General features: G+C 41.6%; 1 protein-coding gene across 5 annotated transcripts in view; it reads left to right on the top strand.

Moving 5' to 3' along the window:
* Positions 1-14,146, top strand: part of SAMD12 (sterile alpha motif domain containing 12) — a 394,334-nt gene extending 380,188 nt beyond the window's left edge. For all 5 annotated transcript variants that reach the window (XM_060611200.3, XM_060611199.3, XM_060611197.2 and 2 more), the window contains one exon: positions 6,026-14,146. Coding sequence is in view for 1 of the 5 variants with exons in the window: in XM_060611196.2 (XP_060467179.1) it covers positions 6,026-6,048 (23 nt within the window). In the remaining 4 variants the exon portion in view is untranslated. The remainder of the gene's footprint in view (positions 1-6,025) is intronic.
* Positions 14,147-15,457: the final 1,311 nt, after the last annotated feature.

Here is a 15,457-nt window from a genome sequence, read left to right as displayed (position 1 = left end):
GACCTTGATTTTCACGCAGTCAGGGGGGTATAGTTAATTTCTTAATCATACTCTCAGGGGCCAAAGACCCCCCCAAACAATAGGGAAGCAGGCAGTGGCAGAAAGGAACCTCATGAAATGGAGAAGGCATATGAGCTCTCCCACCAAAGGACTTGTGGTAGAGTTTAGCTTTATCGCCACATAAATCCTCTTCTGTCCTTCTTTTATCTCCTGACTTCTCCCCTACGTGCTAACTAATTAAGTGTGCATACCTGTTTAAATCGTCCACTCTTGATTCTTATGATGGTATGCCCGTGAGGGTTCTAAAAGTTAGAAATAATTTAGTATTAGAGGTTTTGATTACATTGAATATAAAATAAAACAAGCAAATGATGAATAGAAGGAGTGAGGTTTGAGCTCAGCCTTATTTCCTGTACACACAACGGGCACACTTAAGTTGGTTTTTATCTTGGCCTATTTCGGGAGTGATATATTTGGCTCGCAACGAGGAAGAGAAGATAAACAAGGACCTGTATCCTCTAAACCAACCTCAGTAGCTGGATAATTCTTTGATGGGGGATGGGGCGTCTGTCCTAGGCAATTCTAGGATGCTTAGTAGGGTCTCTGGCCTCTACCCCCCAGTTGCAGTAATACTCCCCTAGTTGTGACAATCAAAAATGTCTTTTGACGGTGCAGATATCTCTTTGGGGAGGCTGGGGGTGGGGGAACTGTACACAGTTGAAGACTACTGCTCTAAACATAGGAAAGATTTCAGACTGTTAAATAGAAATGTACTAACTTTCTCTATTTATGGTACTTTATGTATAGGGTGATGAGCATTCTTTTATACAAACACAGCTACTTGCTTTCCTGCATTCCTGTTGGGAGTTAAAGAATTTGCTTTCCTAACATGTTTTTGTTTTTTTGTTTGTTTTTTTTTTTTTTTTTGAGAGAGAGAGAGAGCGAGCACAAGTGGGGGAGAGGGGCAGAGGGAGAAAGAGGGAGAGAGAAAAACTTAAGCAGTTTCCACACTAAGCATGGGCTCAATCTCACAACTATGAGATCATGGCCTGAGTGGAAATCAAGAGTCAGACACTTAACCAACTGAGTCACCCAAGCACCCCCTTATGTTTCTTATTGAGTCAAGAAAGCATTGTGGTAAGAGCAGATCCAGGTTCTAGTCTTGGCCCTAGACCTTCTAGTGTTATGACTGTGAGGAGTTAATGAACCTGGCCTCATTTTTTCCAGGTCTATTTTAAGAAGATCATACAATTCAGGCCTCAGAGATGGTAGTAAGGATCCAATGAGTGACTGCCTATAAAACTTCCGTTGGCCCATTGTAGCTGCTCAACAAATGTTAGTTTTGCTTGTTATTTCCATAATGGAGGGGCAACTGTGGACTTCACTCCTTTGGAGTGTGCATCTCACATCTGACATAAATAGCCCCACCTCAAAATGCAAAGTCCTCAAACTTGAGTCACATAAAAGACACTTTCACATAGAGGATATGGCCCCTTTATTTATTTATTATGGCTCTCCCTTTTGAATGGAAAACCCTAAACACCTTCTAAGAAACTATCTTATTTCCTTCCCTCAGCCCATGAGATGTAAGGCTGCCTATACACAGTATCTTTTCTCCTTCCCTAAAGACACGAATCCCATCAGCCCCTTGATGCTGGAATAGGGAAAGGTGGAGCTGGACACACTCAGTCCCAGATCTGTTCTTTGATTCCTGTGCCAAGCTGACCATTGCCTCCCGGGCCCCTTCCTGCCTTTGAAGTGAAATCTCCTTATCATGGAACCGTCTGTCATTGTCTGCACTAATCTGGGGGAGAGTAGAAGCCAGAGTGTGTTGACTGTGGCCTTGGCAGGCAAGAAGAGTGTTATCTTTCTCCTGGAGGGTGCAAAGGCTTGACCCCTGGGCATGGTGTTTCTTTTAACTGCCCCCAGCTGTGGCATTAGAACCTTGCCTTGCCCTATTTGTATTTCTTGTTTCTCTAAGGAATTTTGGGAATTTGTGGTAATAATAATAATAAATAGTAGCCATCACTCAGCAGATATTTACTATTTGCCAAACACCATGCAAGGTGCTTTTTCTATGAGCCCATTTTATCATTCCAGCAACCCGTTTTAAAATGATCACCATTTTAAAAGTAAAGAAATTGAAGGTTGGGGAAATCAATGTTTTCAACATCATATAGCTGGTAAGTGGCAAGCCTGGGATGTCAGCCCAGATCTGCCTGATTCCAGAGCCCATGCCCTTAATCACTGGACTTAAATGCTTCTCTACTTTTCCCAAACTCTGGAGGCATTGGACATAAGAGGTGGTTAGTTCCCAGAATACTTGAATAGTAATGTTGACCCTCAAACAGAGATCTGAGGAAGAACCCTTCACTATATGTTAGTTGCAAATCCATACATAGCCAGCACATACATAAAGCACATGTGGCTTTAGCTCTTAGATGGCAAGAAAAGAATTAGAACAATCGCCCTCTCCATATGCAGACTTGAGCTACAGGACTAAATCTCCTATAAAATTAAGCATTGAATTAAATTGAAAAGAAAAGAAGAGAAGAGAAGAGAACTCTTTTTCTCCAACATCATTCATTTCTTCATTAATTTTACTATTCATTAAGCACTTTCTATACACAGGGCACTGCACTTTGCACTAGGAAGACACACACTAAAAAGCCATGATATCAGCCTCAAGAAATTTAGGAGAGATGGATACATTAAAATAAAGTGTTCATGGTGGGTTTGGTGATAAAGGTTTCAGATGCCATGCTGGCTGATAGGGGGAAGTTGTCAGTTGTATCAAGGGGAAAGGAGACTTTGTAAAGAATGTGCCACAAGACCACAAGGTGGTTTTGGAAGACGGAGGGGTAGGTGTTCACTAGTGTCAGAGGGCATGCAAAGAAGGCGTCCTAGGCAGGCGGAAAGGCTGAGCAAAGGCTCAAACGCTCAGTGTGTATGAGGAGCTGGAAGGAATCTGGGATGGCTGAAGCCTGGGGGATGGCACCCAAAAAGAGCACCATCTGGAAGATCACGAACTGCCACTTTACATTCTGACCTCAGGTAGCTCTTCTGTGCCTGAAGACATGATTCCAGCTGCAGATAACAAAACTCTAGGGCAAAGGGATGACAGCAGAGTCCATCATTGCACATCTGTGATAGAAAACCAGTGGTTCAAGCCTGACCCGAGGCCAATACCTTTCACATGTAGCCTGAGTAAACAGAGGCCTCTTGCTCCCACATAAAGCCCAACTCAATGTGGTGACACAGTCAAGTGAAAGACAACTCACTGTGAAAGCATCAAGGAGCAATGAATTCCTTACTCTTCCGTGGAAAGATGGTCAAGGGGGCATTACGCCATAGCACGCGCTTCTCATTGGCCATCTGTTTGCCAAAGGCCCAGTTCCCACTGCTGCCATCTAAGTTCTCTGTCTCACTTCCTAAACCCCCACTTGGTATCTCTGTGAACTCTACGTCTGCCTCTGTCAGTGTTTTACAAGAGTACCTCTCTGCTCTTCCTATCATCTGTCTGTGTAACATAAATTAAGTCTTCAATTTTCTTCCATGCCCAGCAGGGCCCTTTATAGTGCTGACTGGGCCGATGGATAAACACAGAATCCTACTTAGGAGAGAGGAGAATGGGGAAGGCTACGAATATTTACACTTTATATATGTGTCCCTGTCACTCCTGCATGTCGCTAGACTGGGACATACCTAAGTCTGAGCACAGGTTCAATCCTCACAAACTGTGTGGCTTTGGTTCTGGGCCTCAATTTCCTTACCCATAAAATGGGGATATTCCTACCTATCCTAAGAAGTGAACTGAGGAACCACAGGTGAAAGAGTTGTGAAGTACAGTGGGCTCAGCTTATGTTAGTGTTTATAAGATTATTACAGATCTTGACACACCTGCTTTCCATCATCTGTTAGAAGTTCATGTGGAAAACATGGTTATTTGGAAGAATAGCAACTGTGATAAGCCTAGTTCTCAACTCTTGATTCAGGGTTCAATGTATAGTGATTAATTGGAATTCACTATTATCTTTATTCACTTTTAAATTTTATTCTATGGTCATTCATAGGAATACTTTTCCAAGGTCACACGTTTTTCCAGAGTGGATTTTAGAAGTCTCAAAAGGCTGGTGTACTGTGTCAGGTTCCCAGAAATTCCCTAGGCCGCCCTTTTCCCTCGCAGGTTGACCTGGGTAGAAGATTTTTATTCATGTTGGTTTCTGTTCGCCCCCTTCCATATTACTAGAGTGTTATCTCTCTTTTTTTAAGGTTTATTTATTAATTTTGAGACAGAGCATGTGTGAGCGGGGGAGGGGCAGAGACAGAAGGAGAAAATCCCACAGGGCTTGAACCCACAAATCATGAGCCAAAATCAAGAATCAGACACGTAACCAACTGAACCATCCAGGTTCCCCTAGAGTGTTATCTCTTAATGAAACTGCAAAGTAGTTATTTTTGAGGTAGTATTAGTATGAGTACGGATGCTTTCATTAGTCACTGCTCGTGGGTCACATCTGCATTCTTGTGAACCTAATTTTTGGTGTTTTGCAAAATACTTAAGACAACAATAATAAAAATCCTAGCGTTTTCTTCCTTTCACTTAGAATTCTTTTCTATGCATATGTGTAAGTATTATAGTGTAGTATATCATAACTGTTTACCATGTAGCTACATAATCATCATAATTATTACTTTAATAGCCATATAAGCATCTATCCTGCTAATGCACCATCATTTACTTAACCTGCATTTTCAACAATGGAAGACTCATTTCCCAATTTTTCCACTATTATAAATAATCTCTGGGTTGTATATTTGTGCATATAGTTTCTATCATTTTTTGGAGATTGTTTCCTTAGGATACACTCCTTGAATGGGAACAGTGAATGCGAATGTGAATGTGAATTTTTAATAGTTTTTAAATAAATTGACATTATTTTTCCAGTTTACAATGCCATCAGCAATTTATTAGTATTCTACTTTCATTGCAACCTTATCAGTAGTGTGTATTATTTTATATTTAGTATGCTTAAATAGTACCTTACTTTTGTTTTTGCATTTTCTCAAAAACAGTAAGTTGTAATCAAACGTGCTTATAAATTTTGCGTTCTCTCATTATTTTGAAAAGCCAGTTTTAAAAACTAGGTCAGTTTTTTTCTTTTTTTTTAACATCAAGAATTCTTGCTTTTTTTCTCTTCCAATGCCCAATAGTTTTGTGTATTAAATAAAGCTAATGTTGATATTTTTCTGAACAAGACATTCCATGGCACTCTCATATTAACTAATAAATGAGGACCTCCATATAAGGAACTATAGGGAGGACTCAGATAAAATAAAAGGAACATTATAAAATAAAAAATTACAAAACCCAGGAAGAGATCTGCACCAGCATTCCCAAAGTCAAAAGCAAGATTGCAGTGCAGGTAGTTTAATCTCTGGTCAGACTTTGACAACTTTCTCTGTCTCTTCTCTGACTTGCTCAGCTAGTCTCACTTTTCAACTAGCAAGCTCAGGAGCTCCAGTCATATTGCTTCCTTCTAGGTTTTATCCCAGGAAATCTCCCTGATAAATAAAACCACCATTATGCCCTACACACACACACACACACACACACACACACACACACACACACACACACACAAATGCCTTCACACCACTCCCAGTCTTATCCTGTTCCAGATCAGGTAACTTCACGAAGCTCTATAATGTATGAAATGGTTTCTCAAACCACAGACTATCGAGGGATGAATGCCAGCTCCAGAGATCTGATTTTGCCCTGCCTTCCAGGCAACTTCGCCTATCCCCGAGATGGATGTTTTCCATACTCTGCCAAATGGTAGAAGGACCATTCCAAGAGCCATCATAAATTTGTCCTGCAGTTGAGTAACTATTAGATCTGTTAGAGCTTTCTCTTCGACCTAAAGGATGTTAGAGTTTGTTTGAGTAGGATAATTGCTTCATACCAGTATCTGGGAACATAAAGAAATGACTCACCGCGTTTTTCCCCTTTTTCCTCTTGCAGCCTCAACCGAGGGTTCTCCATAAACGTGGTTAGCCTTCCAAGCTGCTGTCCTGCCAGTTGATATGAACATGGCCTGGTCCTCACAGAAAGACTAACTCATGGCACCTGCCAGAAGATATCCATGGAGCATTGACAGATTAACCAGATTAACTGAAAAAAAACACCCATTCAGTCAAGATTATGGGCTTTGGAAAATCTTAGTTTGCTGTGGATTTTTAAATGAGGTGCATAATATACAGTGCCAACTTGTTCCAAGTGGTCATTGGCAGACCATTAGCTGGAAAATTGCTTCCAGTTTTCATCACTGTGCATAACTCAAGCTCCCTTTGGGGGCTGTCTGTGCCCTTCACTAGAAGTCCTATTTTAGCATGGCAACTACTGGATTATTTTATTATGTGTGCAGATGGCATGATATGTTAGAAAAAAATCACAGCAGTTCTGCAATGTCAGTGGAAGTGTTCACGATACTCTGCCCTGGTAGGAATGTAAACACGTCTTGGTTATGTTAGTTATGACGTCTAAAGGTATTCTGTCCAACTCTTAAGCACTTTATATGAGAAAACTACGCCAAAAGGAATCAGCACGTTCTGTACCTATGGGAAAACAAGTATCCTCTCTCTCTTTTTTTTTTTTATAAATCTTGTCCTCTTTCTGGCTCAGACTGTCCAAGACAAACTCCACCCCTAGCATATGGCAGTCATTTGTGGTAGATTGGTGTATATATGGCCACAATACTGTTAGGCTTAACCTGTTGACACTTTAGTGAACCAATTGGATTTCTTGTAGCTCTAGAGGGAAGGAGAAGGGGGCTGGTGGTTGAAACATCTTAGTTCTTGGTTCCTGGTACCCAGGCACAACTTAGCACATGCACATACAGATAAACACAGGGGGGCTTGTATGTGGCCAGTGTATATATCCTGTCCTATAGAAGAATGTTTTCAAGAACAAAAGGAGATGGCCATTTAATCAAAGACCATGGTGGGTTGAGGGTAAGGGTGGCAGAATGCCGTTTTCCTGTGTGGTCTGACTGTACAACTTGAGAAGGCTTTCTAGGTCAAGTTTAAATCACAGCTCTCTGAAGAGGAAAAACAGCAAGTGTCCCCCTGTGTGCCTAAAGAAGGAAAAGGGCCCAATCCACACTAGGTTCCTACCTCAGTAGAGAACCTACTAGTCCCTTTTTAATCCTTTCTGGGATTATATCCACAAATAATTCTTTTTTTTACGATGTCTTACAACAAAGCACACTATTGCTTGTCTTTGGGCATTAGAGAAACGTCCACATTGACTGACCTTACGTAATGCTTTCGCTTTCCTTTCCCCTGAAAATATAAACTTGGCTGAATCAAAAATTCAGCAAATATGTTCTGTGTACCCACAATCCCAATCTGGGACTGATAGGCACTGGAGGCTTTTCTTTAAATATATATAACAACTCTGGGACCCTGCCAGCACAAGGAAGTTTGGCATCTTAGGGGGTCTCCATACACGCGCTCACGGTCTGCTCTCCCCTGGGGGCCTCAGGAAATGCACAGCACTTTGGAAAACGCTCCCCATCCCCACTGAGATTTGGAAAGCTGACAGGGGAAGGGAAAGAGAGCCAAATGTGATTTGGGTGAGTCACCTCATAAGATGACTCACCCCAACCTGTCAGGCTGTATTGTCAAAGAAGGGGGCTTCCAAGAGGGAACTCAGAGGGATTTCAGTCAACAACAAGTTCTGGCCTCTCAATGGGTCAGCCCAGGACCACCAGGCCCTCACAGACCCTAATTCTTCACAAATCCAGAATTACGAGGCCAAACCCTGTTGCCAATGCCCCTGGGGAGAACATTCCAATCTCTACTGCCCACCTCTTGAATTTCACTTCCAACAGCAGGGCTTCCTTCTTCTTTCCTTTATCCAGCACACGTTTGTTGAGCACCTACTGTGTGCCAAACATTGTGTTGGGGTAACAACAGGGTACAAGGCCGGCTCCCCATGTCCTTCTGAGACAATATCTCCTCCTCCCAAACCCTGTCCCTGTCCCAGCTTTCCCACAATGAAAACAGAATTCAAGCAGCATTCACCTCCTGCCAGAGGGACCTCAGAAAATGCACATGGCAGCAGGCAGTTCCCTTGCCTGAGGAAGAAGACAGTGGAAGAAGAGGTAGTGGACAGCATCGGGACACATATTTGGATCCTTGTGCACAGCCTGCCCTTCCAGGGCCCGGACTTTGCTGGTTAGGGCTTCCCCCAAACAGCTTTTAATTCCTTTCCTTGATAGTCACCCTGGTCACCTGTATTCCCATCCTTTACATAGGCACAACCGTTCATTGTTACGCTGGATTCTCTAAAGCTCCAATTCTAAACTTAGTCTTGGGGACACAGAAGAGGACCTGCTGAATCCAAAAGAACTACCAGCTGCTGAAATAGTGTAGCTAGGAATTTGTTGGTTCACTAATTGAGGGTCGTTCGGAGTCGACCCTTTAGTTGTTACAGGTAACAACCTTGGAAAACTGGACATACTTTATGGTGCAGGTGGTCATCCAGTGATGCTGGTTCATCCTTGCTTTGGCTTTTGCAAAATGTGTTCTGAACAATTAAATAAGTAGAGTTTCCTAGCTTTTTTTTTTTTCAGTCAGAAGTGTGCTGACAAATTTTTAAAAGGTGATGGCTAAGGGTGGAGATGGGAAAAGGCAAAGCTGAAGTCAATGAAAGAACCCAGTTGAAAATGGCTTCTCTATAAATGCCTTAATTCCTGGTGTATCACATATTTTCGTAGTAACTGTGACTGTTTTCCAAACTGTTAGCCTCATTATGCAGTCTTTGGCAGGGATAGTTTTGGAAACATGGAGGCATAAAATCTGAGCAGTTACTTGCTAAACCAGCAAAATGGAGAACCGACTTCATTCACAGCCTTTAGGTTCTTTGTTCCGTGTTAAGCCACGATTTCTGGTTGTTACTTCCTCCTGTGCTGTACCTTATTCCCAAGATGTATGTTGGAGATTTTACCTCCCAGAAGTTCAGGAATGGCTGTGGGGAGTTTTGTTTAGTAGGCAGCGGGAGACCAGGAGGTAAGGGATAAATATTTTGATGTCTAAGGGCTATAAACTGTTGATGCTTAACTTTTCCTTTTACTTAAACCTGTGCGACACCTTTTATTGAAAGGCTGACACCCACACTTGAGCAGGAAAGACACTCTTGGGAAGGAACAGAAATGAATAATTATCAGACTCTCTGGGGTGCCAAGGGGATTAGCTTGTACCAGCTTGAGAACTGAATTTGAGATGCAGAGCATCGGTGGTTCTGCTAGGGTGAAAAGCAAATCACTTCTGTAGTTGAAGACATACCTAGAGGACAGAGATCCTACAAACTTCCCTATGGATGATGGCCACCTGCAGACCCCTGCACAGGCTCTCTGAGCTGTGTCGCTGCACATGGGGCTTCTACCTCCAGAATGGGGGAAGCAGCCCTGAGTTCTCTCCAAAGTCACTTCTCGGTTACTCAGAGGTTAATGGTCCTTAGTTCTGAGGGAATTCTGCCATTTTTAACACTCAAGGGGAAAAGGAGTATCAACCTTACTGAAAATATAACCTAAGGATAGAAACCTCCAATGGATTATGGATTTACCCCAGTGTTACTTGCAAATGCTTTCTTTGTCTGCAAATGTCACCTGATTGATTTTGAATGGGAACTACAAAAGTCTCTCTGAAGAAAAGTTTAGAAGACTCCCTTTACCCAAACCTCCTCTCCCCGGTGCATTAGCAGCTTTATTCTTGGTGATGTTTTCCTCTATATTCTTTAGAGTAATTTTGTTGCTTGACAACTAGACTTAAGACTGCCGTAGACTCTTTTTAAAAATCTAATCTTTGAAAATGACATACATTCTTTTATGTCTTAAAGGCTGTTTTTATTCACCTCTCCCACAACCCCCTCCACCTCACTTTCTTTTTTTTTTTTTCTTTTAATCTCTTCTTTTAACAAAATTTCTTGGGTAGATTTTGAGTATTCTCTAAAGAACACAAACAGAAAACCTTAGCCGTCCCCCTTTTCCCCACTACTGACTAATAATTCCTTCTTATGCTTGATCTTGGTGAAGGCTTGCTGCCAAAACAGCAGTGGATGTGAATTCACATCTCCAGGGAGTGACTGGTCAAAGCTGCTAATCAAAACTGAACCCGTGAGATTATGAGAAAGGACAGACCAGGAGATGCTTCTGCTCAGGGCACAGCTGGGGACTCTATTTCAAAGACAAACAGGTCCTGCTCCTTTGTTTTTTTAGATCTGCATCTAATCCTGTGGCCAGAGAACTGTCTTATGAATTCTGCTTTGTCAATGTGCACGATTTCTGGCACCACTGCATAGCTTCCAGGTCAAACAGGACCACATTTCCATTCTTTTGCTCTGGTGACTTACTCTAGTGGGGAGACAAGGAACATTCTTTTGAAAGCTGACCACCTGTGGGAAGCTTGAGGAAGAGTTGGCCATGTGCACAGGGAGGTTCCGCTGCACTTTAATAAAAAGAACAAAATAGATCCTTCCCTGGAGATTCTCATGTGGGAACGTGGCCAGAGGGATGATACCAAAACTGGTTTTCTTCTGGCCATTATCTTGGCCCTGCAGGGAAAATTCTGGGCTGGAGTGCGGGTGGGAGGGGCACCACTTCTAAGATCTAAAAATTTTAGGATGAAATTCACCTCTAAGATAAATGTAAAGGAGGAAGTGCCAGTGAGTATGGGACCAGTTTTAGACCTCTTGCCCAACAGCACCAAGACGGACAGATGACTTCCACAGAGCAGCAGAAAATGGGTGTAGAAGGCTTTGTAAGATGGGAGTTTCATGCACCATGTAGGGCTATTTTACAATCTTGAAGAGCCCCAAGCACTCTTACTTCAGAGTCTCCCTTCTCCAGTTACTTCAAACACCAAAAAGCACCAACAACATGCACCTAATAAAATTTCAAAGTCACCATCTGACTTGCACAGAATTGCAGTTGACTGGTTGACATAACATTAAATGTTGTAGATACATTCTTTGTAATTATACGATATTCTTTTCATATTTTGGAGCCAATGGTTGAGGGGTTTCATTTATTTAATGGCTTGTTTTGTTGCTGTTGTTATTTCCAAACCTCAAACATTTACGGAAGCCTTAGGCTCTTAAACCTAGGCCTTTTGGCCTCAAGTGCAGAGTGATAGAGACAGCCCTGCTGATGTGAATGATAAGAAGAATGTTACATTAACCCAGTTGGAGATACTAATACGTAAAACAATGAAGACACTGAAGACGCTGCTGGTTGCTTTCTGCATTGTTATAATCTTTTAAATTTCAATAATTTGGATCAAAGGAAACAAACAGGGTGTTTACGCATGGCTATGCCCTATGAGCACACACACAGCTATCAAATGTGCAATTCTAAGCTGAATTGATAAGAGCACACAGCTCTGTTTTATGTGATTCTATTTAAATACAACCCTCCCCAAATTCGATAACAATGTATTCAAGAGTTCTCTTTTAAAAAAAAAATCTGAAACAAGAGATTCTCATTAGATCATTATTTCTCCTGCGGTTGGGGAGTGATTTTGTGACCTGACTTTGAAGAAATACTTACGCTTGCCATTAAATACAAGTGTCTGATCGTTGCTCTGCTCCACAAACTGATGGTGGCCACCTCCCATTCTGCAGAGGAAGCTGGCCTGGCCTCCCCCTAAAATAGCACAAGTATCATGAAGATACCTTTTGAAGCTCTGGGTAGTCCCCCTATTCATGCATAATTCCAAGAATATGATTTGGATTGAGCAGCGTCCTGGTCTTTGATTATGTCACCCCTAAATCAATTTGAATTATATATTCAATTATATATTATATGTATTATAATATATAATATATATAATTTCCAAGATTTTTTATTGACCACCATCAACTGCGTTTAGTGTGTGTTTGCATTGAGATCTGCCAGTTGACTCTGTGGCAGCTTTGAACAGTTCCTGTTTCCCATACAGCAGAAGACCCACACACCAGCTGCAGAAGTTTTGGAGTGTGTGACCAGGTTCTTTTTCACATCAACAGGCCCTGTTTATAGGAGGGAAGCTTAAAGAGAATTGGGGCAAGGGGTGGGGATGGGGGATGCATTCGCGTTTGAACACTAGAACCTTTATCTTTTCCATTGTAATGCAACTCTCATCTCCAGGCACCATGAAGAGAAGCATTTGCCTCTCCAGTGCCCACTGGAGGTAGTTGGGCTTTTACTGGCTTAAACTCACATGTAGGCAATTTGAAGGCTCTCTGGGGCTCTGAATGGTTTGTCCACCACTACCTTTCCTCCACCAATAGAAAAATGCTATCCTTACAAGGCCATGTTTGAGAAGACCATGGCTTGGCTAGTGAAAGAAGTTCACATCGCAGAGAGTTGAATAATGTTAGGCTCTTGACTGCACCGTAAGTCTCAGTCATGCTTGGCACAGAAGCAGCTAGTCTGCTGAAAAGCCAAGCCAGCACAAATATTTTGAAACTAATTCCACTAAAACTCTTGTGTCATTAAACCATACTACTGTAGTTCCAATTAATCCAACTCTTTAATATCATTAGCCACTAAATTAAATAGCTGTACCCAAAACTTTAGAAAAGATCAATATTGTAACAAAATGACATATTAGCAGTAAAAAGTACCTGGGAAAAGAAAATATTGATCTATTGTGGTTTATATACTGGAGTTATTTTTGGGACTTTGTGGATCTGGCACTGCTCTGAGAACGGGGAAGAAGATGTTTTGAATTCAAGAATACTTGGTTTCAAGAGAAATTGCCCATTTCTCTGGGCTTCTGCTCATGTGTCCCACCTTAGCAGACAGTGTTGTCTGCAGGCTAAAATGAGCTAAGGGGAGAAGGTGTCCCATGCCACTAATATATATGCAATTATCATAGTGACCTGGGCTTTAATTGTGAGCCCTTTCTCTTTATGCTTTCTCCTTGTAGCTGGTATTACTGAGAGTCCATTCTGGGATTAGAAAAGAAAAGAAAGAATGATAAGAAAGTAACAATCAACATTTTGCAGGCACACACAAGCTTTTTCTAATATGTAGGGACCGATCTGCAGAGCCCATGGCCAAGTATCTCCACTTCTCTGCCTCCAGAAGACAGAGTTAACCTAGCCGAGGGAGAGAGCCTCAGCTTTGGCTTAGTGCGGGGGGGGGGGGGGGGGGGGGGGGGGGGGGGGGGGGGAATCACCAGTCCCCGGGTTGGAGAAGACTAACGAAAGTGTGAAGTTGACAAATTAAGGGTCACAGGAAGTAGAGAGCCCTATCGAACTTCATTGATGAGCTACTGTCTACTAGCATTTGTCCTAGGGAAGAAAGAAGAAAAATCACACAATGTAAACTGAACGGACGACTAGTAGGGTCTTCCATTCCCTCCCCTCAGTAGGGTATGACAGGGGGAAATCTCATGAAAAAAACTGGTTCACAGTTTTACAAACACTAACAAACATGGACTATAAAAAGCACATTTCATAACACAAAAGCCTACATAGAGGGTAGACATTTTTATAGCTTCCTTGAGTGAGCAGTTAAACCAGCAGTCTGAATTCTCTTAGTCCCCTAAGAGTGGTTAATTAAATAAGTATTTTCCTTATCCATTGCCCACAACTGTGGTTTTTTTTTTTTTTTTCTTCTCTATGCACCCTAGAAAAACTCCCAGGATGAGACTTAGGAGGACTCAAGCAAGTTACATGGTAAAATCAGAGTGCCTTTTCTGTTGGATGTTCACTTTGGTTTCCTGCTTTCCCAGGACATACGATGTTTAGAAACTTTTTTCTCTAAACATAAGAATTATTGTGCACCACAATCTTGAACCAACGATTTCCATATCTTACGCAGCTATCAACTTGCCAATTCCCTCTGGGTCTCCTTTATATTTTCTTATAGTGTTTCTTTCTGTTTTGGGTTGTCGTCAAAAAGAGTTGGGGGGCATGATTCTTTTTAAATCAATAGAAATGGAACTGTACAGATTTTTGCCCCCTTGTATCTGTGAGCATGATCTCTATCAGGCCTGAAAATCTGCTTTATCATTTTGTATATTTGACTATTTTGTATTCAGCATTACTTGATTCCTTATGTGCATGGCAATGTATTAAAATGTGGGATTTCTATTACCGTGTAAAAGTGTTTTGATTCTGATTTTCAACATATATCCTTAGAAAAAAAATTACATTAAACTTTTTATTTCTGTTTTCTTCAGCTCATCAGCTTTGCAGAAGGAAAAGAAAAGTTAACAGCATTTCACTTTCCCTGTGTTAGCTAATGATGCAATTCATGGTGGAAAATTGTCCTCAATTATGCTGTGTTTCCTGGAGAAATAATGTATGTGAAATGGATTGGTGGCCTCCCTCCAGCTCCCAGCACACAGAATTCCCCCAGCAACAAATCCCACCAGCATGATTGCTATTACTGGTGAAGGCTTTAGTGTTGAGCACAGCCGGGCAAAAGATGCGATTCTCTTCATCTCCAGATCCTGGAAAGAGATGGAAGGAGATGGGACAACAGATCTTGCCCACCAATTTGCTCTCACCCCACAGAGTCTTAAGTGCTTATAATAGCATGATTGATGGCATTCCCCAGCACCTCCAGTTCCGTCTGTCACAGGTAGTGGCCAACGGTAAGCTACCTGTATTTTATCAGTAGAGATACTGACCTTCAAATAACACCTGCCCAGGAGATCTCGGGTTAGAAACTAGTTCTCCCAAACATGTGGCACAGCCAGTTGTGCATTTCAGAAAACATCTAGATACACTCCACTCTCAACCACGTATTTAAAAGATGCCAAACATTTTTTTCTCAAATTAAAAAAAATTTTACTGAATAATACAATGCACCAAATATAAACAACAGGCCATTTGACCAGCTCTAAACTACCATTTTCACCCTTTCTTTTCTCAAGGAGACATCCTAATGAGTACTTATAGCCACTATGACATTACTGAGTATGATGAATTGCTTCAACTTATACTAGAGAAACACTTCTTTCCCAGAAAGGAAAAAGCACTTATAAATTGCATGAAAAAGAAAGGAAACACCCATTGCCTTTTTTATTATATGTTTACTGTGAATATAGTTTTGGGTTCCGCCCCACCTAGAAAAGTCTTCCAAAAGCAAAACCCGTGATAATCTTTTAAGTTAGCTTACTGACTCAATGTGTAAACCTTCTAAATCTGCCTACGCACCTTATAACTCTAAAAGCACAATTTTCTCCCACTCTTAATTCACACAGATTAAGAACATGGAAAATGGGGCAACATTTTGCCATTCTTGAGAAGATGTAAAACTAGAGCCCCCAACATTTTCTTCATATTGACCTTTCTTGGATAATTTCTGACCATTCCCCCTCTTTTATTTGTCTCTCCTATCATTTTCTAACTTTTTCTCTGTCATTCCTCTGCCTTTAACTTACTGCCCCCTTTCCA

The sequence above is a fragment of the Panthera onca genome, chromosome F2, assembly GCF_046562875.1.
Source record: "Panthera onca isolate mPanOnc1 chromosome F2, mPanOnc1 haplotype 2, whole genome shotgun sequence".
In the NCBI taxonomy this organism is placed as follows: domain Eukaryota; kingdom Metazoa; phylum Chordata; class Mammalia; order Carnivora; family Felidae; genus Panthera; species Panthera onca.
This window is presented reverse-complemented; position numbering and strand designations above follow the sequence as displayed.